Here is a 23,906-nt window from a genome sequence, read left to right on the forward strand (position 1 = left end):
CCTATTAAAAACGAGGGAACTTCCAAGTTTTGGCCATTTCGATTACAGTTTGACTATCCAGCTAGCAAACAGGACATTGCAAAAATATAGGTTCTATCCCATAGCAAGGACATGATTGAGTCCATTAAAAAAAAATGCTGGTAGTTTACTGTAATTTCTAATATCAACACACTTCAGCAATGTCACAGTCACGAATTTCTGCCAACAAAAAAGTGCCCTTTTAGGAGAACTTGTGATTTCTGCTTTGGAGAGTTTTCACAGCTAGACTGTCTACTAACTTGTCTACTGTCCACTACTGGTTTAATGAATGCAAGCATCAGTTAAGACTAATGAGACTAATCAAGGGACTAATGTTCTTATAATGCCCTGTCAGAGGGTACAGTAAGCAGAACTTTATTTATTTTTTTATAATATTGGCTCAAGTCAGTTGGTCAGTTTAATCTGCTATTCTTATGAGTGGAACACATACACAGAAACATTTACTTCCTAACACCTACTTATTAAAAAAAAAAAAAAAGGCAGCAAAAAATTAAATGTTATATTTTATGCTATATTTGCGTAACACTGCAATATGCTATGTATACAGCACTGATATGCTGTATTTGCATACTGTAACCTTGCAAAAAAGTCTGTCTTAAGTGTTTCAGTTTTTGTAATTCAACTTGAAATCAAATTTTCCTCTCAAGCAGAAAATATTAGCTTGTTTTAAGTTACTGTTAGTTGGACAAGTGAAGTTTTCTTACCCCATTAGCAAATCTTGAAACAAGTTTAACTCACCGTATTGGAAATATTTTTTCTTATTTAGTAAAAAAAAAAAAAAAAAAAAAAAAAAAGCAATAGAAATGGGATTTTAAGTCTAAATATGACTAAAATACTTGATAGACTTATTTTTTGTTTTTGCAGTGAATGTACTTGGCTGGTAGACCAGCATTACTTTATACTCAAAAATAATGAGTTAATGTGCTTTATATGCCACGTGTAACCAAAGACAAATCTCCATATGTGTGGATATTAAAGTTTCTTTCTTTCTATAAAGATGGCCTTTCTAGGAAATTTGGCTTTTCTTTCCTCCACCCAACACTCCACCCCCCCCCCCACCCCCACCTGAACAACTTCTAAAAATTCACTACCATCAAAAAATCACGACCAATACTCTTCTAAATGATGCAAAAAGACAAGATCAGTGGAAAACCTCTTTATTTATTTTTTATTGTGAGCAGGATCTGGCTTTGAAAATAAAATTTAAAAAAATAAATAATAAAAATACATGAAATACCATGATGCTTCCAAGATTTGGCCATGGGGGTCTCAGTTTCAATTTGTCTGAAAAGACTGATTACTAGCAAGGTCACAGAGCTTCAGGGTCATGATGACTAATACAGAGACCAGCAATAACTGCAGCATCCACAATTCAAGTTTGCCCATTGACAGCTTGCTAAGTTTCTGAAATACCACTTAATACAATTGAAACCGTTTAATCAAGATATGCTCTGAGCAATTGCCAGACTTTTCACAAAGTGCTTGTTTAAAGACAGTAATACTGTATCATACAATACCAGAACAATGCAGTATTACTTAAAAGGGGGAAACTTTAAAAATAATTTAAAAAATCCCTATAAGGGCAATATTGGTCCTTATTATTTATCAAGTCTTTCCTTGATTAAAACTGGGGGCTGCTGTTGGTTACACAGAAAAATGTAGGTAAAATTACGAGAAGCAGCATTACATAATTGTATGATGAGTACAATATGTGTTTTGCAGATGCTGTTTAAGGGCTACCCCCCCCCCCCCCAAAAAAAATATTGTGTATTACTAGCTGAGAGGGAAAAAATTTCGTTTTAAAAACAAATTTTTAAAAAGTGTCCATGTCGCTCAAATCCTATTCAGATCGCTCATTGGTTGTTGTGGTTAGAGTGGTTGGGCCAGGGCTCAGAGCTGCGCCTACTTAAGGTGGGGCGCCACATGTTCCAGGGGTCATAGGTGCGCCTGATCTCCGCCTGGGGAGCGGGAGGTGGGGCTGGCACGGGGCACCCATTGTCTGAGCTGCCAATCAGGTCACTGAGAGGAGCAGTGGTGGGTGGGGTTAAGGAGTGTAGGCTGCTGTCCATGCTGGTGGACCAGATGGAGCTGCTGAACGGAGTGGGGGCAGACCAGAGGCTCCCAGCGTTGCTCAGAATGGGCTGCACAAAAGAGACAGGTGGAGACAGATGGTTAGGACAGACATTTTCCAAACAAAGCTGTCAGTTCAAAGAACAGTCACATACACGTTTGAAATATTTTAACTCTTTAGATGCTGGTAAAATTAGCAAAAAGCTCTGCAGTTCCCCGAATATGTGAGAGGAAAAAAATCCACAAAACATGTTTGTAATTAACGCATACCATGCTAAAGAATAATTTTGTCCCCAATACTTGTGAATGGTGAAAACATACCTTCCTTGAAAATAACCTGTAGTAATTTTACTAAAGGGTTAGAGGTAAGTACTGCAAAGTAATTATATGAGCCAGGTCTATGTCAGTCAAGGTAAGCCTACTTAACCCCAATTTTAGTTGTGAAATACTGGCAACACATTGTAGCCTGTGAAACCAGTGGCATGCACGGCAGGGGGATTTTAGTCTGGTCTTGGGAGGCATTATGAAGCATTATCTTAATCCTATGAACAGGGGTTATAAGAGAGCTGGAGTCCCTACTGTGCTGTGGCCTTGCACAGCCAGACTTCCACAGTCCTGCTGTATTTCAAACTTTAGCATTGGATTAACAGAGAAAAACATACATGCACCTGTAATGTCTCATGAACATTGTGTTATGCTTGCGCTTCAATACGTTTTTGTGTTTTTTTTTTTTTGTTTTTTTTGCATGTCTGACTATGGTCTGACAAAGGTGTGACCAAAAAGTTGCTCTTGAATACATTTTTTCTTAAATTTGCAAGCATTATAAATTCCTTGTGTGGAAATTCCTTCATCTTTTCTTAATTTTAGCACTGACATTTTTTTTTTCTTTTGTAGATTTTATTAGAAACACACAGCAGAATGACAGTAGGATCTCTGAATTGTGTGTCATATACATGTTCCAGCTTCAGCTGTGTACAAATTATTTTTTAAAAATCACAGTAGCTAAGTTTAGAATGCAGAGTATTAATGCATGTGGTTAAAAACAAACAAGGAAACATCAGCAGGCACTTTTACCTAAATGCAATTCAATCAAATTTGACAGATATTTTTTATTTAACTTATGTGCACGTATATGCCTTATTATAATCATATAAATATTACATATTTTCAAAAGTGAGGTGTGTGGGCTGTTACCGCAGTAGGGGCTGTAGGAGACCCCGAGGCTGTAGGCCAGGAGTGCAGGGGATCGTTTCTGGGGGCATCCCAGATGGAAGGAGACACAGGCCCGAGCTTAGGCCAGCTCTGCTGAGGGTCCTGACTCTTTGGGAAGGCCATTCTGAAGACTGAAAACAGATCAGCCCCAGTTAAACCCAGCCAGATTCAGCACAGCTGAGCAATTAAAAAACAATGTCAAGCCATTAAAAGAAAACATTTCATCATCTATAACCCGTGTTTTAGACTGTATTTGACTATGCAACAGATATTTTATCCAGGATGTCATACTGAGATACAGTGGAGACCAGGCAGATAGGGCAGCTCAATATACACAGAAAATATATTATAAAATATTATAATTAATTCATTTAATGTATTATATTATACAACATACATTGAAGCGCAATTCATGAGCAATTGTGAATTGCCTAACATACAAAAATCAATTAGCAATGTTTATGGTGAAACAGAGTGCAATTAAGATGTACAAACACTGTACAAACGTACAAATCCTGCATGACTACCATAGCACAGGTTCATCAAATCATAATACACCTTTGAAAAGGCTAAATAAACAAGAATCTATGTGGTGTACTGACACTTTTTTAGTGTTTATGAGATCTTTCTCATACCTCTAGACAGATTGAAGTTATTGGGTCCAAATGCTGAGAAGGAATTCTGGGAATTTAAGTCCATGTTGGGGTTTTCAGTGGGGCTCCAGTACCCAGAACTGTAGAGAAACACACTAGAATGAAGCACAAGACTTGACTCTCATGGGCCAAGTGTTTAACGTATCAACATTCTGGAGGTGGACTTACCCGTCTGAGCTGCTGCTCTTCACCAGCGTCGTGTAAGGATGGTTCATCCTCCCCAGAGCTTCGGCCTGGCTGCTGGCTCCTTTAACGGGACCACTGCCACCTGTGGACAGAGCGGGGGTGTGGTCAGCTCACTGGACCTGTGGTCAACTCACTGGACCTGTGGTCAGCTCACTGGACCTGCAGTCAACTCCCTGGGCCTGTGGTCAACTCACTGGGCCTGTGGTCTACTCCCTGGTCCTGTGGTCAACTCACTGGGCCTGTGGTCTACTCACTGGGCCTGTGGTCTGTTCACTGGGCCTGTGGTCTACTCCCTGGGCCTATGGTTAACTCACTGGGCCTGTAGTCTACTCCCTGGGCAGGGTCACCTCAAATAGGCAGTGTTCAAACTCATTCACTGGATGGGGTGAAGTCACTGGACTGGCCAGATATGCTCAGCTGCAGTCAATTCAGGAGGAAAAATAAAAAATAAACTGACAAGAAAATTCACCTGGGCTTTTGTCGTAGCCAGCGGCTACAGCAGCAAAAGTAGGTGTCCCATTTTTGCCGGGCAGGGAGATCGATTTTATCAGCTTGTTCTTGTTTCCACCGACCTTCTGTGGTCTGATCTCACTGCAAACAAAAGAAAACGAAGCAAACACAGACTCCGTCAGACAAACAGCAGGTCCTCGCTGATAGACAAAGCATCTGAGTTTATGTTTCAGTGATATACGACCTATATGTGTCACTGTAATGTGTAGGCTAATTCAGACTGTCTGAAATGCAGCATTGTCAACACAGTAACACATATAGTGACAACCAGCTGAAAATAAGCAGTCTAAATACAATGGAGCCTTTCATTCATTTATAAGGCATCTCAGCACTTTTTAAGGACGGGCCTAAACAAACATTTCCAGAGGTCATTCTAAATTAATTCCATTTAATTAACTGAGCTAATGTTAGAAGAAAAAAAACATTCATAGCCTACTTGGCTTTAAAAATTATAAAAAAGTTGTTAATTGAACTAGCTAGCTAGTTATAGGTACACAGAAACATATGTTAGCAGGTATTGAACAATAAAAATAAAACCATATGAACTACAACTTTCCCCAGTCATTATAGTGAGTACAAAGCGTAGGCAAAACAAAGTAATCATTCTGACAACCATTCAGTTGTATGTGTTCCCTCCAGCAACCACAGCGGCGTAAACACTTTCACGGTGCGTTGAGGCCGTGTGACCCCGTATTCCAGCACACACACACACACAGGTGTGGAGGGGAGTGTACCTGCTGGTGTTGAGCACGCTGCTGTAGGATCCTCGGGGCACGAGGCCCAGGGAGACGGGGGGAGGAGAGCAGGCTCTGGAGAGGGCGGAGATGGGTCTCTTCAGGAAGGGGTCTGCGTTCATAGTCTGCAAGGAGATCTGCTGCAGGCTGTCTGTGGCTGGAAGGGAAGGGAAGGCAAGGGAGGAAGGAATTAGGTAAACAGTGTGACATCACAGATTCGACAGACCAGGGTTCTTCAACTACAGTACTTGTTCCTGGGGCAAGATTCTATTTAAAAATGGTGCACAAAGGACAAACTTTTGTACTACTAACAAATAGATGTATTCATGTGACTGTATGCTCTGTATATGTAGAATCCAAGAAGATGCTTTCTTAAAATATGCATTACTAATATTTACTATACTGTTATTAGTGGTAGGTATGCTGGCACTGTTGATGCAGAGTGGGACACAATTTTCATACATTTTTGCATTGCTTTTTTAAATTCTCTATGATCAAAGTGTCAAGACATACATAAGTGTAAAACATATTTACTCGACCAGCTGAACTATCTAGCCCTAGCAACCAGACGATCAGCTCTGTATTCACATTCAAGGTTCTGTCTCTCAAGAATCCCATGAATATTCATTGTGGGGGCATTGTCAAGTACATGGATGCATCAATGGATGTTTTGTCCTGAGGCAGAATGTTTTTTGAAAATTCATAAGCTGTAAATCAGCAGGAGAAAGCCCCATTACCCATAACCAAAATAGTCATAATACGATAATTCAGTCATGGAGGTCCAATGTGTGTGCTGGTTTTTGTTCCAACCAATTAACTGTAAATTTACACCACAGTACATTGGGACCACAAAAAAAAAATGCTTTTACCAAAGATGCATGTGCAGTCAAAAGCTGTAGCTTGTGATCCTCTAATGGCTTGGCCCTGATACATCCCTGAGAACCTGCGGTGATAAGTCCTCCAAAGAGGACACAGAGAATAGGTGTTTGTAACTTACAGCTGTGGCATTTATGCAGGGGGACGGAGTCCCATTCGGGGGGTGAGGAGTCTTTCTCCCCTTCTGAGCTGCTGCTGTGGCCCAAGTCCTGTCCCAAACTGCCGGAGAGGAACTGCACCAGAGGAGGGGGGCGGCAGTCCTCCAGCTTCCCACAAGACGCTGGGTTGAGGGAAGAGACCGAAGAGTTCAAGGGCTGGGGTCAAATCCATGTTAATTCAGTTACTTCACGACGTGAATTAACTGAAAAATATCCACAGTATAGCCATTTATAAATCCAGGAGCTGAATTTCTGTGAATTTCATAAATTGTCTGAATTTAAATGGAACTGTCCCCAACAAATATTGGAGGTAATAGGGACCCAAATAAAATAAACAAACAAAACCATGAGAGGAGCAATAGCTGCTCCCCAAAAACAGAAGCTAGTAAACCAAGTTCACCCGAGACGGCAGTCAAATCCGACGCGAAACATGAAGGCAAAAGAATGAAGAATGGCGGTCCTTCAGAACAGAGACCCACCTTTCTGCTTCTGCAGGCTCCTCGCTTTCGGGCCGGTGGACAGGGGCGCCGCGTGCCCCAGGCTTTTAGACGTGAAGTTCTTGCGCTGCTTGTTTTCCAGGAGAGTGACGTAGGGCAGTTCCAGAGAACTAGGGCGACAGAGGGAGCGCAGGGTGAGGGACTGGAGGCAGGCGCACCGCAGGCCCCCCCACACAGCGGCTGCAGATCGGTCAGGCGACTGAACCTACCTGGACTTGAGCTCGGCTTGGCTCTCCTTCTTTGCGCTGCTAAGTTTCTTGCTGCTGGGTTTGGCGCTGAACGCTGGAGTGTCCTCTCGCTCTTTTTCCAGTGGCAGAGGCCGGCCTTTCTTCTTTACAGGTTCCTGAGACATTAAACGGCAAATGGTGTACGAGCGCCTCGATCAAACCAACATTTCAGCTGTGCTCACCTCCCTCACAAAGGAGGCCAAACAAGGTGTTTTGAGCCAGTGTTTCTTTAAAGTCACAGTGAAATCAAAATCAGCTTTTTCCACATCAGTTTAGTCAATTTTCAATAACCTAAAAGTCTAAAAATACTTATTCCAAAAAAAAAAAAAAAAAATTCTAATTCTTGTGTATTCACTTTTTGGGAAACGATTAAAATTTAGATTTTATGTCATCGAGTACCAGTGGGCGTGTATGTCAATCATATGTCATATGTCTCCCTGCTGTATCACAGAGCAGGCCTGACGAGGTGCTCAGAGACAGTGTTTCTTTAAGGTTGGTCTCCCTGCTGTATCACAGAGCAGGCCTAACGAGGTGCTCAGAGACAGTGTTTCTTTAAGGTTTGTCTCCCTGCTGTATCACAGAGCAGGCCTAACGAGGTGCTCAGAGACAGTGTTTCTTTAAGGCTGGTCTCCCTGCTGTATCACAGAGCAGGCCTAACGAGGTGCTCAGAGACAGTGTTTCTTTAAGGTTGGTCTCCCTGCTGTATCACAGAGCAGGCCTAACAAGGTGCTCAGAGACAGTGTTTCTTTAAGGCTGGTCTCCCTACTGTACCACAGAGCAGGCCTGACGAGGTGCTCAGAGACAGTGTTTCTTTAAGGTTGGTCTCCCTGCTGTATCACAGAGCAGGCCTAACAAGGTGCTCAGAGACAGTGTTTCTTTAAGGCTGGTCTCCCTGCTGTATCACAGAGCAGGCCTAACGAGGTGCTCAGAGACAGTGTTTCTTTAAGGCTGGTCTCCCTGCTGTATCACAGAGCAGGCCTAACGAGGTGCTCAGAGACGGTGTTTCTTTAAGGCTGGTCTCCCTGCTGTATCACAGAGCAGGCCTAACGAGGTGCTTAGAGACAGTGATTCTTTAAGGTTGGTCTCCCTGCTGTATCACAGAGCAGGCCTGACGAGGTGCTCAGAGACAGTGTTTCTTTAAGGCTGGTCTCCCTGCTGTATCACAGAGCAGGCCTAACAAGGTGCTCAGAGACAGTGTTTCTTTAAGGCTGGTCTCCCTGCTGTATCACAGAGCAGGCCTAACGAGGTGCTCAGAGACAGTGTTTCTTTAAGGCTGGTCTCCCTGCTGTATCACAGAGCAGGCCTAACGAGGTGCTCAGAGACGGTGTTTCTTTAAGGCTGGTCTCCCTGCTGTATCACAGAGCAGGCCTAACGAGGTGCTCAGAGACAGTGTTTCTTTAAGGCTGGTCTCCCTGCTGTATCACAGAGCAGGCCTGACGAGGTGCTCAGAGACAGTGTTTCTTTAAGGTTGGTCTCCCTGCTGTATCACAGAGCAGGCCTAATGAGGTGCTCAGAGACAGTGTTTCTTTAAGGTTGGTCTCCCTGCTGTATCACAGAGCAGGCCTAACGAGGTGCTCAGAGACAGTGTTTCTCTAAGGCTGGTCTCCCTGTTGCGTCATACAGCAGATGTAACGGAGGTGTTTGGAGCCGGTACCTCTTTGAGGCCGAGGTCCACGTCGGGGTTGGAGGTCTCGGTGGTGGTGGAGGAGCTGTCCTCGTTGTCCATCGCAGCGTCCCTGGGCTCCTCCCCCTGCGGCTTTCCCTTCGCCCTCCTCTCCTTCTCCTCCCGCTTCCTCTGAGCCTTGGACTTCCTCTGCACTTTCCCTTTAGCTGCTGTGGCTGCACAGACAGGCAGCGCGCAGTTTAGCACGCGCTTTCATTAGCTACCATTATTCACACTAGGGCTGGGAGATATATCACAACAATAATTACTGAGTACAGTAACGGTCATTGCCATTTCATTTTTTTCTTTAATTATGCCTGATGCGATAGTACACATCCAAACTTAATTTCAGAGGCCACGTGAAATGCTTCCGGGGAAACGTCAACTTTGTTGGAACGGCCAATAGGCAGCAAGTGAATGTCAAAAACACTTCACATGATCACACATGACCTTATTGCTGATTGGCTGTCTTATATACACCCAATAGATATCAGTGGTGAGCTTCTTTTCCCAGAACCATTTCACTGAACTCAGAAGTTCATTGCAGCACGTCGCCCGACCCCAAGTCACACTCAGCATAACGTTAACCAGAAAAAGGGGGTTCTCATACATTCAGAATGGCTTCCATCGCTCCTCCTTCCCTCACCTTTGCTGTGCGTGGGGAGGGGCTCCTCAGGCTCCTGGAACACCTCCGTGGGGGGCGTTGCTGGCCTCTCCAGGTCCTTGTCCATCGTCTCTATGAGGCTGGAGTAGTCCGAGTCCTCAGAGCTGTGGCGGGTCCCGCCCTCTGGGCGGTGCCCTTTCTGGGGCTGTTGGGGGACTGTCGGCACAGGGGTCTGCTGCTCCACCAATCCCGAGGCCTGATTCTGGCTCTGAGTCTGCCTGGCGCCTCGTGCCTTGCGGCCTCCCCCCTCCGAACTCGGGCCTCCGCCCCCCGCTCTGGTCCCGGGCTGCGTAGGAGGCCTGCCGCCGCCGATTTTGGATCTGAGGCCGTCCGGCTCGGCGGAGGCCCGGTGATTACCGGAGGGGTGCGGATGTGGGCCTCCTTGCCTGCTCCCCCCGCCTCGAGCAGAAGAGCTACCGGAACTGTACATTCCCCGCGCCGAGCTGTGGTTCGGCTCACTGTATTCATTCAAGCTGGGTTATCAAAAGAATGGAAGGGTGAATGAACAAGTGCGAATGCACAAAATTATCTTTTAATATGATAACGAGGCAGCAGTGTGTGCATGTCCAGAATTGTCACTGAGGGGACAGCAGATTTAAAAGTTACCCACAAACTACGTTACCACATCATTTCCACCAGCAAATATCTTCTTCAAGTATAGGTGAGACTACACCATTTCAAAACATTACACATTGCTTGGAGCACTAAACATTGTGCGTAATATTTAAAAAAAAGATGCCTCCATTTTGCATTTAGAAATAGTTGCCTGAGAAAGACTTGTCATGTACAACAACTGAACACAGGTATAGGGCACAGAGATTTGTGTTTTTGATTTATGAAAGCTGCAAGACAAGCAATTGCCAACCAGCTTTTCTCCGAAAAAAAAAGTCAACATTGGCATTCTGCATTCATAACAAGTCTCACAAGTCTTTGTTCTCAAAATATCATTTGCAAAAAATGCCATTTATTTGGATAGTCATGCAGCTCACAGCTGTCATCTGAAGCGTAATCAAATCAAAATGAAATCTCATTTATTCTGTTGCCACTTACTTTGCTTCAGTTTGAATTCGTACGATTTCCCTGAGATCAAAAGGTCTCCCGGTGTCCAGGTGAGCATTGGAGGGTTCGAAACCCAACCTCCTCTTAAACGGCTCCCAAATCCCCTGAGCCTCCAGGTAGGCTGTTGCTATCACCAAAAGAAACATGGAGCTGCGGACAAGAGCAGCAGCTTAGCCAACAGAGGTGCTTTTATCCATTAGGTACCCACTTAACTCAAAATAATCAAGTCAAAAATGCTGAATATCACAATGCGGAGTAAAATAATTAATAAATAACCACAACCAAAAACCCTGAATACCCAACTCCCACTCATCAATAAGCTTGGCACACGCTAGAAATTTCTTCCCATTTTTGTCAGGGTTCGCATGCTAACCTATGCCATAAATGTATACTGTATGACAGTGTTGCAGACAACCAATAAAGCATATATACAAAATATATAAATGGCCTCTTAATTTCACTGAAATTAAATGCTGTTCCAGCATAATCTTCATCAACCCCAATCCAAACCCAAACCCCAAACATTTTGAGCATGGATTCTAGTCCATGATTCATACATTAAGGGCAAAATGCATAAAAACACAGACATGAAGCTTTTCTAGGGATGACTTCCAAAATCTTGAACCAAAGAGATTCTAGCATTACAAATGCTATGTTAAAGGGAGAAGGGCATTGTTGCAAATATGCTAAATATTGAAAAAGCTCTGTGTGTGCTCCAGGTCTCTCATTTTTATTTTCGACATTTGGGGATTCCACATACAAGGATTTTCAAGGAGCAGTGTGGGAACCTTTTGCTTTCTCTCCTCCAAACCCCCAGGTGGAGCTCTTCACTCACCTCATGATTAGTGAGATGGTGATGTAAAGTTCCAGCTCCCAGTTAGGCCTGGGCAGGGCCTCGGCACACACCCCCAGCATGTGATAGGGGAGTGAGGCATTCAGGATGAATATGAATGCTGAGCCTCCAGCAGTCAGGAGCCTCAGCTCCCGGATCACACGAGAGGTTGTGAAGTCCGGTGTAAACCTGCAGGATGGAAATGAACAGAAGCACATTTCATTTGTTATCTCCCCAGAGAGGCTGTGTTTACACAGATAAAATTTGTTTATTTTTATAAAACTTTAGTCGTATGTGTTTGGTCTTGGTATTTAAACTACGGCTTCTTTTAATTTTGTGATCGGTGTGATCACTAATAAAATGTAATGTAATAAAATGCAAGGTAAATCACTGGCTGTTATGGATACACAATTTCATGTGGTGGCATGTCACATGGAGCAGAAAATTAAAGACTGTAACTTTAAAAAAGTTCATAACTTGAACTATTAACTGATTTACACACATAAAATGTGCCATATCAATCCATTTCAATTTCCAATTTTTTCAGAAAAGCACAAAAATATTTTTCTCATTAACCGTAAGTCTGATCGCCATGAAACCTGGTATGAGTCACCAGTCCCAAACTGAATTTCAAAGCAATGTCAGGTCAAAATACAGCTGAATCGGAAGCCAATTAATTTGATCCATTTGCATGTGTCCCTTGAAATGAAAAATTACATGAACGATTTGCACCATGACTAAATGGGCACACTGTTCTGAGTAAGACAAATCATGAATAGTGTTAATGGCCTTAAAAACATGGCTGCCCCAAAGTATCAAATATTGAACATTTTCAGCCCATTTTTAATTTAAAAAAAATATATACTTCAACTTCTTCTCATAAAGCATGTTTGACTTGACATTTGGAACATTATCTTTGTTCATCTCCTTAAATTGTGAAGGAAATCTGTTTAAGTTCAAACATGACACAATAGCAGCCAATCACGTTGCAGTATATGAAATGAGCAAACAAGGATAAATAACACTAGCAAATCTCATTTGATCGGCATGAAGTTCCACATATTATTAACAGGCAATACAAAAATCATAATTTATGACTTGCTACATGCACATGGTCAAAGTTGGCTTAACTGACAAGCCAATCAAATTATAGCATTAGTGTACCTGTTCAATGAAAGTGTTTTCCTCCCATTCAATTACTTACAGTATGACAATTTCTTTCGAAGTGTTTGGTTTCAGTGCAAATTCTTGACAGTTGAGAACTTTGAATCCGTATCCCTCACACACGTATCCGCTGATTTCTATGGACTGGACTGAAATCGGAAGCTGTCCCGTGTTTTCAACTTTAAATGTTTTTCTCAAAGTGAAGTTTGGCTCTTTTGATTTACCTTCTGCAAACGGGGTAGGAGAGAAGGAGAGAAACATAGGAGTTTCTTGGTTTTGTTTGTACAAAAAAATTAGCAATTCAATGAGAACCATACACAGAGACTACACAGAATGTAACGTCCTGTTGAACTTTCTGTTTTCACTGTGATCATTTCAGATTATCGGTTTCACGGAAACAAATAAAAATGAAGCACTTACTGGTTCAATTAATTCTGGGATTTTGGAAAATAATTGCATTTAAAAGTCCAAGGACAGTCCAAAACAAGAACATTATAGGGTGTCTAGAAAAACAGCAGAATTTCTGCATGGTGAGGAAAGCATTAGCAGATTAGTCCATTTCATTCTGAAACAGAATACAAATGTGACTACATTACCCAGTGGGCTAAGGCTCGAGTTACTCACTCTCAGAGCAGTCTTTCAGCAGGGGCTCTGTCATCTTGAACCTCAGAGAGCTCCCGGGCCCTGGTGGCTTGCCAGCAACTCGCAGGCTCTCACTGGTGCCCTGGCCTTCGGCCAGCACACAGTCCACCACTGTCAAGTTATTCCTGCAATACCAGATACAATCATAGAACACACAGGACCACAACATACCTGGTCAAATAATAACTTGACATACCTTAAGAGTTATTAGTGTTCTCTTTTCTTTAGCATACTTAATAGGGGTCAAGGTGCCTGGGCAAGGTGCCTGGGCTTGCATTAGCACATTTATAGCAGAACAACATGACACGACTAGAAATGTGGCACTTCACAATTAGGTGTGGTGAGAAGCAGGGGGTGGGAGTGTCTCTCTCTGTGTGCAGGGCCAATGGGTGTTATGGTTTTCAAAATGTTTCCACAAGATTGTTACCGTTGAGAAAGTTACCTTTGGCAAACTTCTTGATATTTTCTTTCCACCGAAATTTCTATGCAGTACAACTCCTACAGCTTTTAAGCTAGACATGCCATTCAAACTTAATAATATTCAGCCTGGCTCAGAGTACATTACTTGAATAAAGCTGTATTTTAAGTAGTCTGCCATTTCTATACACTAACAGATATTACACACTTAATTTGTGTGCTTTTTTCTGGATGTCTAAGTGGTTTAAAAAAAAAATGGCAAAATTTGGTGACATAGTGCCACTATTTTCTATACAAAATCCCATTAGGCTGTAATAGTCATAAGGATACACTAGTAGAGTTACAACTGCTGTCTAACTTTGTCATCTGGTAACACCTAAACAACTGCTGAAGCACCCACACTAAAGTTCATTCATAAATTTCACGTTCTAGTTTGAACTGCACTCTCTCATCCTCTGTCCCATTCTCACTCATTAAAATGTTCTTTCACACTTAAGATCAGACTCAGTCAAAGGAGCAACACTTTTATGGACATGGTATTTACATTAGTTAGTTTCTCTAGATAGATCATGCAAAGTTCCCCTTCAATCAGCAATCAGTCAAGCAAATTTCTAACACCCGTTTCATTCTCACTAATATTCAGAATAAGATGATTTTGTATAGCTATGCTTCGGTTGATAACCATAGAAGTAATTTTTATTCAAAATTCTCAGGGATCCAGCGTCTACACATTTTCTTGGCATCAAAAGATTTGGAACAATTTAAAATAATTATTTGGTCTGTTCTTAGCTCTGGCAGGTGTATTTACTGTCTCAGAGCCCAACAGCTAAACACCTCTTGCTCAGGATAGAATGTAATTGAATATCATGATTATGTCAACTGATGAAATGCTCTACAATGAATTCATTTTTTTGCTTGGCTGTGCCATTGATATCTAATGTTCTAATTCAACTCATCAGAGTGCGTTCTTTGTTTATTCTCTTGTATGGAAGTGATGAAGGAAAACCATACAAGTACTAATTTCTTAACTGCATTAATGTATTTGTTATCATGTGGTTAGCCGCACAACCAATTCTCAATGTGTCATTAGGGCTTAATGCATGTGCCAAACACTGCTTCAGCCAACCACAAGAGGGCACTGGACCTCTGCTTGTTTTTATCATCCATTTTTTGCACCTTTTTTCATGAAGTAAACAGGGCAGGGGGAGATATTGTAATGATAATGATCTAAAATTTTGAAGATAATGGCCTTATATTATTTGAGCACAATTACGATCATCGCCGCTATTTGGTGTATTGCCAATACTTTTTTTTTTTTCCCTTTGATCATACCTGATGCTGTAGTAAACATCCAAACTTCAGAGATCACATGACATGCTTTAAGACAGCTAATTAGCAGCAAGGCCTTCCAGCTTCCGTATGATCGACCAAAAGATATCACACGATCACTTGGAAGCTGTATAGCCCTGCTGCTGATTGGCTGTTTTATCAACGCCCAATAGACAGTAGTGGTGACTTTTTTTTTTACTGCTGTTTTTCAGTGTGCAGGCAGCCCTGCTCGTTCACTCATTGATGACGACACACCTGCAGTATTTAATTGTGAATTTTTTTCTCCTGCTTTTCTGGGCAACACTGCAGCCGATGCCCTGCGGGGCAGCCAGCCTCTGTCGGTACAGGCATTGTGTGTGTTGGATACTGGACTACGAGGCCCGTCCACGCACTGAAACAGCGCCCTAACAGGATGAGCCACCTGGGAGCCTCGTTCAGGTGATTTTAACAAGTTGCGATTTTGTTCTTGGACAACTGCCATGATAAGACAGTGATCTGAAGGTGTAACTGCAGTGTAAGGTGATGCAACATTCAGAAATTCAACATGGCTTGACAGGTAGAAGCAATGCGAACCTGATATCCGAAACTGAAAGGGGTTTGCCCCAAATATACGTATAATATATAAACTTAAACCATATAAAAAATTATTCAAGCAATATAATTATTAAAAGTGAAAAAACTGATATTACCGGCCTTCCCCAGTTCTTAAAATATGGATTATATTTCAAAAGGATTAGTCATCGACTCTGGGGCCTCAAAAATATACAAATTTCAGCTGAGAGCAGCTCTGGTTCAGCTTAAGCTTAACACTTTAGTATTTTAGTTTAACCTAAGCACCCAATGTGAAACTGGTAATGATTTAGAAAGATTCTTCAAAGTACCCCTCCAGATATATTTTAAAAAAACTTTAAAAACAGAGCAGAGGGGGTCTTTAACCTAAATATTCTACATTGCAGGTGTATACCTACAATATAATCGTATTTTAATTTATCGACACTCTACTGTTCGAAAAAAAATGACCTTTCTCTAACTTATGGCCATCTAGAGATCTCGCAGCATCCTGCATCCAAACGAAACCTGACTGAGCCGCACCTCATTACTACACTGAGGAAATCCCGCATGAATTCTGAGAAAAAATTTCCTTGACATCCCACATTTTCCTGAAATTTACTACCAAGAAAATTCAAACGGAGGAAGCATATTTGAAAAAAAAAAAAGGTTATATGTTATATTTGTACAGTAATTTATTATAAATTTGGTCTTGATGGGCAGCTAATACTTTTGAGGGACCGTTTCAGTGCAAGGATAGTCCAGTATAAAATCCAGACCACACCCATTGGGCGACGCACAATCAGCTGTAGCATCCCCAAGGAAAGCAGGCATGACAGTATCTAAACACGTACCATCGTCCCCTACTGGTCGCTCAAGGTGCCTGCAAGTGTCTTCCCCCAACTCACGTATGTGATAACCTGACTTGTAAACTGCGGTGCGATAAGACGTCATATGCTTTGGAAGTGGGCATGTGCTTGCCTCCGCTCTTCCCCTTTAGACACCACAGAATATCCTCATTAACAATAAACACAGTAACAGCCCTGCAGCGACACAATTCAAAGGGGCCCTATAGCGGCCCTGATACACTCCCTCACTCATGACAACTCATCACCATCCCCTTACGGGTTTGCCTGTTCCTGTACAATACGCTTTTCCCAGCAAGTCCCCTTCTGACTGAAGTGTGTGGGTGTTTGACTGGCAGACAGAGACACATCCCATTGTTAACGTGGCTGCATGTGTGACAGGGTGTCTTTGTGAAGGCTGCGCAGCTCAGATGAAGCCAAAGGGCACACTGTACCTGACAATGAGCAGGGAGGAGACCGTGTGGTTACTGACAGGAGTGAACTTCACAGTGAAGGACTTCGCTTCTCCAGGCAACAGCAGGAGGTTGTAAACAAAAGGGTGCGATGACAATCCTTCCGAGAACCCTCTGGCACTCTTAATGACAGTCTGCGAGAGAGAGAGGGCCAGCCTTACATCTTTAAACAACATCATCTCATTGGACAATGTTTCATATCCATATATGCCTGCATCCTATTAAACAGTGTTTTTACATCTCTTCTTTAGGGCATCTCATTGGACAACGTGTTTATCTGTACATGCCTGCATCCTACTGGGACAGCATCACACATCTGTACATGATTGCACATATGCCAATACCCACATGCAACCCCATAAAACACTTGAAACTTCATAACTTCACGTACCTGGTTTCTATGAATCTGAAACTCCAATGTGTTGGCACTGATTTTGGAGGATGTTCCTAAAGCGAACCTGAGGATATAAAGTACAGGGTGAGGGTATCCACTGGGAAAGAATTCCTGAGCCATTTTAGGTCACCTCTGCCAACTTTAAAAAATGTCTTCAAAAGAACACCCTGAAGATTTATCCAAGAAGTTCTGTCAGAGTGTTTTGATTACAAATGATGTACAATGATGACATGAACGCAATCTCTGGCCAGTCAATGATGCATCAACAACTAAATAACAGGTAGAAAATAGAACCAGCAGTACAGAGTACCCATGCTCTAAATTCTTCCATTTATTCGAAACAAACTGGAAGGTATTTTCTGGGGAATTCACTAGCATTCTCTTTTTAAAACACAGTTTAATTTCCCTTGCACCATTACACTCCTTTCTACAGTTCAGCGATTATGAATCCCGTTCCCATACAGGAAAATGTATGGATCATACTACAGTATTAATTTTATAAGATTGCTAAAAAATGAAAACATGTTATATGCAATGCTTTACAGTAAATGAGCATTTTATAAATGCAACATAATTCAGCGATTTCAAAAACTAGTCCTGGAGGGCCGCAGTGGCTGCAGGTGCATGCAGTTTTCCTTCAATAGGAAGCCAATTTAGGCCTTAGAATCAAGGTGTACACCCTTAGGCAATCAGTGATTTAAATTAAGCACTCAAGTGCTGAAAAACACAGAAAACACAGAAAAAACAGCGGCAGACATTGCAGCCTTCCAGGGCTGGAGTTTGAGATCTCTGATACAAGTAAAATATTACACTATGAACAAGCTTTGACCATTTGGCTGCCAGTAGTGCCGCTATTATATCTGAGATTCCCTTGTTAAGAATTACGACAAAATATGACTGTGGTGAGGATATGTGTAAGTTGTGTAATGTAAAAGCAGTGTAAGTCGCTCTGGATACGAGCGTATGCTAAATGCATGTAATGTAATGTAATGGCACAGCACTACAGCCTAGATATTCAGTATTGATCCAGCAGCCCAATAGTATTGCTGGTATCCTTTTACCTTTTTTCCACCTGTTAGTTAATCGACTGATTAATGTAACTAATTGACCAGACATCCAACTCGTCCCAGGTCTAAACGAGTCCCCTAATTAAAGCGGAAGAATGCAAACCTGCAGCATTCCTGATCTGAGTATTCCTACACCGCAGTGTGTTTCTACTGGATCCTGCAATCTGCTGTAAGTATTAAGTAGGAAACAAATGCGGAATATTCCAGAAATTCTGCCAAGTGCTGAGGAAATGCACTGGGTATTTCTTCCAACAGTGGAACACCATCTTACCTGTTAAGTAGTTTCTCTGCGACGGCAGAGGGGTTGGGATACACAGCCAATGGGAGGATCTGCACGTAGACGGGAACGTCTGCTGGGTTTTCCAAAACCACGGCCTCCTCCTGTGATCACACGATGACACCTTCCCTGTGAGTCACTGAACTGACAGCCAGGGCTCACACTTTCCACTTGCACGTTTAACACTGACTTCGCACTAGGATTGGGGTCAATTTAATTTCAATTCAGTCAGCTAAGGTGATTCAAATAATGAACTGGAAAATTAAAAAAAGTTTTCAATGAACTAACCTAATTTCTAATCATTTCACAACCCACATTCACACTTTAGGTATATGCACACTACTTAGTGAGAGCTGCACCTACAGAAAAGGCAGGAGAGTAGCTGCATAGTATCTATAATGTAGCAGTGCATCAGACTTGAATTAGATTCACTGCAGTTAATTAGGCAATGTAACCAGGTGCACGGGCACAGTTTAGCCACAAGGGGGTGCAGTGCACCCTGTGATAAGAAATGCTATGCTCAAAGGCTTCATTACTTCCCTATACCCTCCCAACTCTTATAGCAAGACTGTCACAATTATTCTAAATCAATTTTTTTGAAAATATTTTTTATAATGCAATTCCATTTCCATTAGATTTTTCCCCCATTTCAATGTTTGGTACAAATTAAATTCAGAGGCTGTTTAGTTTTATATCCAGTTGTTGCCATAAGAGCAAATAATTGTATAGTATAGCAATTCAAATCGTTTTGATCATCATTTACTGTTTTTTATGTAGAAGTAAAAGTAGGCCTAAAAATGACAAAAAAAATAAAATAAAATAAAAAAATACTGGCACCCAACAGGTCCAATTACCACCCGAATTAGGAATGTCCCATCAGCTATTTGCAACCGCAACCATTCACACGCGATCCACGACTGTTGGGCACCTCCACGCATCACAGCGTGGTGTCTTAACTGAAAGAGCCACCCGGCAGCTCATAACATACGCTTTTAACAAGACCTTTCTAAAATATGTCATTTATGCTGTGATGCATATTGTGATTTCAGAGTGCTGCACACACACAAAAGGTGACACCACACCCTTGCCGCAAACGCACAGACTGTTGGGTACTCACAGAGGAGCTTTTGGTGTTGGTGAGCGGAAACCGGATGTGACGTGAAGAGTTTATGAGAGAAGGCCACGTCAACTGGGCTGTTACTCTGGTCTGCACGTTCTTCTGAAGATCGGTGTTGACCTCGAACACAGCCTCCAGCCTTAAAAGAGGAGAGAGGAGAAATGTTCTATCCGTCCTGTCTTTTAAAAATCAAAACATGATTCAACAGCTCACAGCAAGGGGCATACATTTGAAAACCCTTTATTAAATTTCAAACTTATCGGCACATCGGAAAAGATCGGGATTGAGAATGTGGTGGCCCGTAGCCGTAAAACAGCCTTTTTCAGACACAAGTTCATCATTGCCAGTTATAAGCTGTACCAGATCTAACAAAGCAAAGCCAAAACAAAAAAAAAATCTAAGCAACAAATAGTGGCCAGGACTTACTCATGCCCTAAGTTTTCCTTCATTTCTTTCCATCTTTTTAGAAGCGTTTGATGAAAATCGACATCTGAATCCCACTTATCCTCTTGCATCACGAAGGCAGTCGATTTAGCCTCAGCTGTGAAAACAACCAATTTAAACGGTATTTCCCCACAGTACACAACAGTGGACAAAACGCACAACCATAACCAGTCTGCTATGCAGAGGCCTGGTCCTGGAGGGCCGGAAGGTCTGCTGCTTTTTTCTTTTACATACAAAATAAAACCTATAACATTAACATCCAGTGCACCTTCCCACCCTCTGGGACCAGGGCTGCAAACTCCTAGTTTTAAGAATTTATCGAGCTACTCGCATGTACTTACATTTCATCTGAAATGGCAATCCAACATAACAGTGGTCCCCACATTGTGAACTAGCATCAAAATAAATATTTGCTACCTACAAGAGAAAAAAAGAGGAGTTAATTGATCAATCAATCAATAAATAAAACTTAAATGTCCCCGAGGGGCAATTTGGTTGTAGGCAAGTCATGTAGGGAGGTCATAGTACACTAAATATTAAATGCAGTGTCAATAAAAAAAAACCCTTTTGTCACGGTTTACTATGAGACACAGCTCTTTATCTCCCCTGGTGGGGATTTGCTGCAGGGTCAGGAAAACAAATGTTTGTCATTTGACAACAATTGCCAGGCTGTCACATGCCCACTGACAACTGATTGGCTGATGGCGGCCATATATATATTTTTTAGATATTCATTTATCGTTGTACATCCAATGGCAGGCTGACCCAAAGACACATCATGCAAGATTCAACTTGATCGGTCAAGCAGCTGAGGAGTTAGATGCAATTGAATTTCCTTTTACAATGCCTCCCTGGAGAAAGGCCACCAAAATTAGCAAGCTGCCTCAGAAGGAAGCATTACAGATGAGTGCCAAGGTTCGTGATGATTGGACAAAGCATTCACAGTTACAGTTGTTTTACTAAACGTGGCCAAGCCCACAACTGTTGATTTGTATATGGCGGAAGTATTGTTTTGAAAGTTCCAACATTTTGATTCCACAGATTCTTTGAAATAATTTAAAAATGGATTTTCTGTTCACTCAGTTTCCCTTTCATTACCTTTTGGCTAAAGATCTGAAACCATTCAATGAGACAAATATGCAATAATAGAGGAAATCAGGGAGGAGCAAATACTTCTTCACGGCACTGTATATGCACAGGCTGTCTATTTGAACGGAGTTCTATCAGAAAAGCGATTGCTGTTTAGCCAAGCTTTATTGTAGCAACTTGTACTTTGAACTGCAAACCTAATCCAAACACCATATACTTGTTGTGTATTGGATGTAAGGGTATATCTACAGCAGTGTTTCTGGGGACCCACTGCCCTGCATGTTTTAGATGCCTTCCTGCTCCAACACACCTGATTCAAATGAATGGGTCGTTATCAGGCTTCTGCGTGGCTTGATGAGGACCCATTCATTTGAATCAGGTGTGTTGGAGCAGGGCGACATCTAAAACATGCAGTGGGTCCCCAGGAACAGGGTTGAGAAACACTGATCTAGAGTAAGTATTTGCAAATGGCAGTTTTGAAGAGGTGTTGATGCGCCACCTGGGGTGGTAGTGGCACGAAATGTGATACACATGATCTACATGGGTCCCTCTTCAATTTGTATATTACCAATATTTGAAGAGGCCACATTTAAAGGCGATGTGATCAAATATCTTTTCCACAATTTTTGCATATTCATATGTTATCATTAAGAATCTTGGATTGGGGGAGATATTCTTCTAAATGGAAGCTTTCTGAGGATTCCTGACATATCTCATACAATTTGTCCTTATAGAGCCCATACAAATTTGTATTTAGTTAAAAGCACCCCCTACAGGCTATGTTGCATGATAACACTACGGGCTTGTGCATGCTAGTCTACAATATGGCTGACTATCATGCCTATCGTATCGTTGCAGTCAGTGTACATTTGTGGCCATACAGATATTCTAGGCATGATTGGCCATTTTTGAAATGACAGTCCTGTGCCCATTTCCTTCGCAATTTTACATAGAAATGTGATGTAGATCAGGCATGCAGAATTTGGTGAGAATTGGGCAAAATTTCTAGGAGAAGTAAGAAAAAGGTGCACGCACTTCCAACGGGATGGCCTTCATTTTGTTCAATGTTGAAATTTTGCCGGTGGCGTTGCGAGTGTCAGTTGCATGGGTGCCGTGCATAATACAGTAAACCGGCAAACATACCGGACATGCCTGCAGAATTTCTGTGAGTTTTTCGTGCATGGGAAAGGCGCTCCCACCTTCGACTTGCGCTTGGGCTCCAGCTCGTCCTTGCTGCTCCTCAGCCTCTTCGGGTAGAAGCGGGGGTCGTCTGTGAGGGAGCGGACCTGCAGCAGCTTCACCTTCTGGGTAAAGGAGCTCAGCACGCTCAGGGCCTGGTGCACCACCTTCCCCTGGAGACGAAGCACACGCATGCCCGAGGGGGGTGGGGGGGGGGGGGGCAGGTGAGCGCCGCGGCGTACTTCTAACTGAGCATCGGCAGGAGCATGCCGCTTTCCAGGAGAAGACAGCAGCTTTAGCTACAGAAATAACCACGGGCTTCAGCCCTTCCTTAGAAGACATTAACGTCTCCTGAGATGATGAGCCACAGGGCAAAGATGCATGAGTATACGTAGGAAACAGTGCTCTGGTGGTTGGTTGTTTTGGTTCTGTGAGATATCTGTGAAAGTTTACTAACTTCCCATTCATAAATCATTTCGATATCAGCAATTATTTAGCGCAGACAAACTAACAGAAAATGTGTTTCCACTGAAGTACACAGTATGAGATCTGACTTGTACATGCAATTTTAACATTAAACATTTCTGCTGAAAAAAAATAATATAATTGTAATAATTATGTGCACAAATACACACACACACACACTTATATGTACATATACATGTATTGACACAGAAATACAAAGATACAAAGATGGGGGGGGGGGCAAGTCACACAGGGGCCACTGTTCATCTGGCTGGTGCAGGCAGAGAAAGTAAAACAATCATGTGGCTCAACTCTTGGAATGCTGGGACATCCCCTCCTTCTCTAAATTCCTGCTTTCAATGTGCAGCACAATTTTCAGGCACACAGGGCCAACAAGCTGCGACTTGTGCGGCATTCAGGAGGACAGTATCGAGCCGTGATATAGAGAAAGGCTCAAATCCTCACCCTTGCCCCTAACTGCCTCCCCCCCCCCCACCCAACACACACACCCACACACACACTCACAAATACAAACTCAAACACACGCAGACACCCATTCAGATACACACGCAAAAAGGATGCCAAAGAGATAAGGCCAAGAGATGGCAATCTGAAGCGCGAGCCTTGGAACCTCTGTTCCTCTGACCAGCCCACGCCCAGGCGCACAGGTACACGCCTCAGGTGGGGGAGAGCGCACAGGCGGGGAGAGAGAGAGAGAGAGAGAGAACTCACCGGAAAGGAGGCTGGAAGGACGATGTGCTTGGGCGTGCTGACCAGCGTGCCCACGGCTATGACCGCTTTCACCGGTATCGTTAATATCTGCCAAAGGGTCGAGGGCTCGTGTTAAAACAGCTGTGTGCAGCGATAGGCTGCGTTAAATCTGGGGTCAAACTCCAGTCCTGGAGGACTGCTTTGTCTGCACTTTTCTGTGGACTTCCTTTGAACCAGCGGCCAATTCAGATGTTGGAAACCAGGTGTTAGGACTTTTAGTGCTGAAATGCACCGAAAAGCAGCAGATATCTCAGCACTCCAGGACAGAAATTTCCCATCCCAGATACGATCAATGCATAACGTA

At 42.6% G+C, this 23,906-nt stretch overlaps 1 protein-coding gene across 2 annotated transcripts in view; it reads right to left on the bottom strand.

The window, feature by feature from the left end:
* Positions 1 to 1,180: 1,180 nt before the first annotated feature.
* Positions 1,181 to 23,906, bottom strand: part of LOC118223498 (transmembrane protein 131-like) — a 66,038-nt gene continuing 43,312 nt past the window's right edge. For both annotated transcript variants that reach the window (XM_035410124.1, XM_035410125.1), the window contains 23 exons: positions 23,564 to 23,650; positions 22,387 to 22,539; positions 20,440 to 20,515; positions 20,081 to 20,195; positions 19,655 to 19,793; positions 18,532 to 18,641; positions 17,191 to 17,257; positions 16,782 to 16,933; positions 13,169 to 13,311; positions 12,585 to 12,771; positions 11,384 to 11,569; positions 10,540 to 10,698; positions 9,472 to 9,962; positions 8,817 to 9,001; positions 7,145 to 7,278; positions 6,918 to 7,045; positions 6,402 to 6,560; positions 5,405 to 5,561; positions 4,630 to 4,751; positions 4,143 to 4,242; positions 3,957 to 4,054; positions 3,304 to 3,452; positions 1,181 to 2,180 (listed from right to left, as the gene is read on the bottom strand). In XM_035410124.1, the coding sequence (XP_035266015.1) occupies positions 1,893 to 2,180; positions 3,304 to 3,452; positions 3,957 to 4,054; positions 4,143 to 4,242; positions 4,630 to 4,751; positions 5,405 to 5,561; positions 6,402 to 6,560; positions 6,918 to 7,045; positions 7,145 to 7,278; positions 8,817 to 9,001; positions 9,472 to 9,962; positions 10,540 to 10,698; positions 11,384 to 11,569; positions 12,585 to 12,771; positions 13,169 to 13,311; positions 16,782 to 16,933; positions 17,191 to 17,257; positions 18,532 to 18,641; positions 19,655 to 19,793; positions 20,081 to 20,195; positions 20,440 to 20,515; positions 22,387 to 22,539; positions 23,564 to 23,650 (3,585 nt within the window). In that variant the 3' untranslated portion in view covers positions 1,181 to 1,892. The remainder of the gene's footprint in view (positions 2,181 to 3,303; positions 3,453 to 3,956; positions 4,055 to 4,142; positions 4,243 to 4,629; positions 4,752 to 5,404; positions 5,562 to 6,401; positions 6,561 to 6,917; positions 7,046 to 7,144; positions 7,279 to 8,816; positions 9,002 to 9,471; positions 9,963 to 10,539; positions 10,699 to 11,383; positions 11,570 to 12,584; positions 12,772 to 13,168; positions 13,312 to 16,781; positions 16,934 to 17,190; positions 17,258 to 18,531; positions 18,642 to 19,654; positions 19,794 to 20,080; positions 20,196 to 20,439; positions 20,516 to 22,386; positions 22,540 to 23,563; positions 23,651 to 23,906) is intronic.

Source organism: Anguilla anguilla, chromosome 3, assembly GCF_013347855.1.
Source record: "Anguilla anguilla isolate fAngAng1 chromosome 3, fAngAng1.pri, whole genome shotgun sequence".
Classification (NCBI taxonomy): domain Eukaryota; kingdom Metazoa; phylum Chordata; class Actinopteri; order Anguilliformes; family Anguillidae; genus Anguilla; species Anguilla anguilla.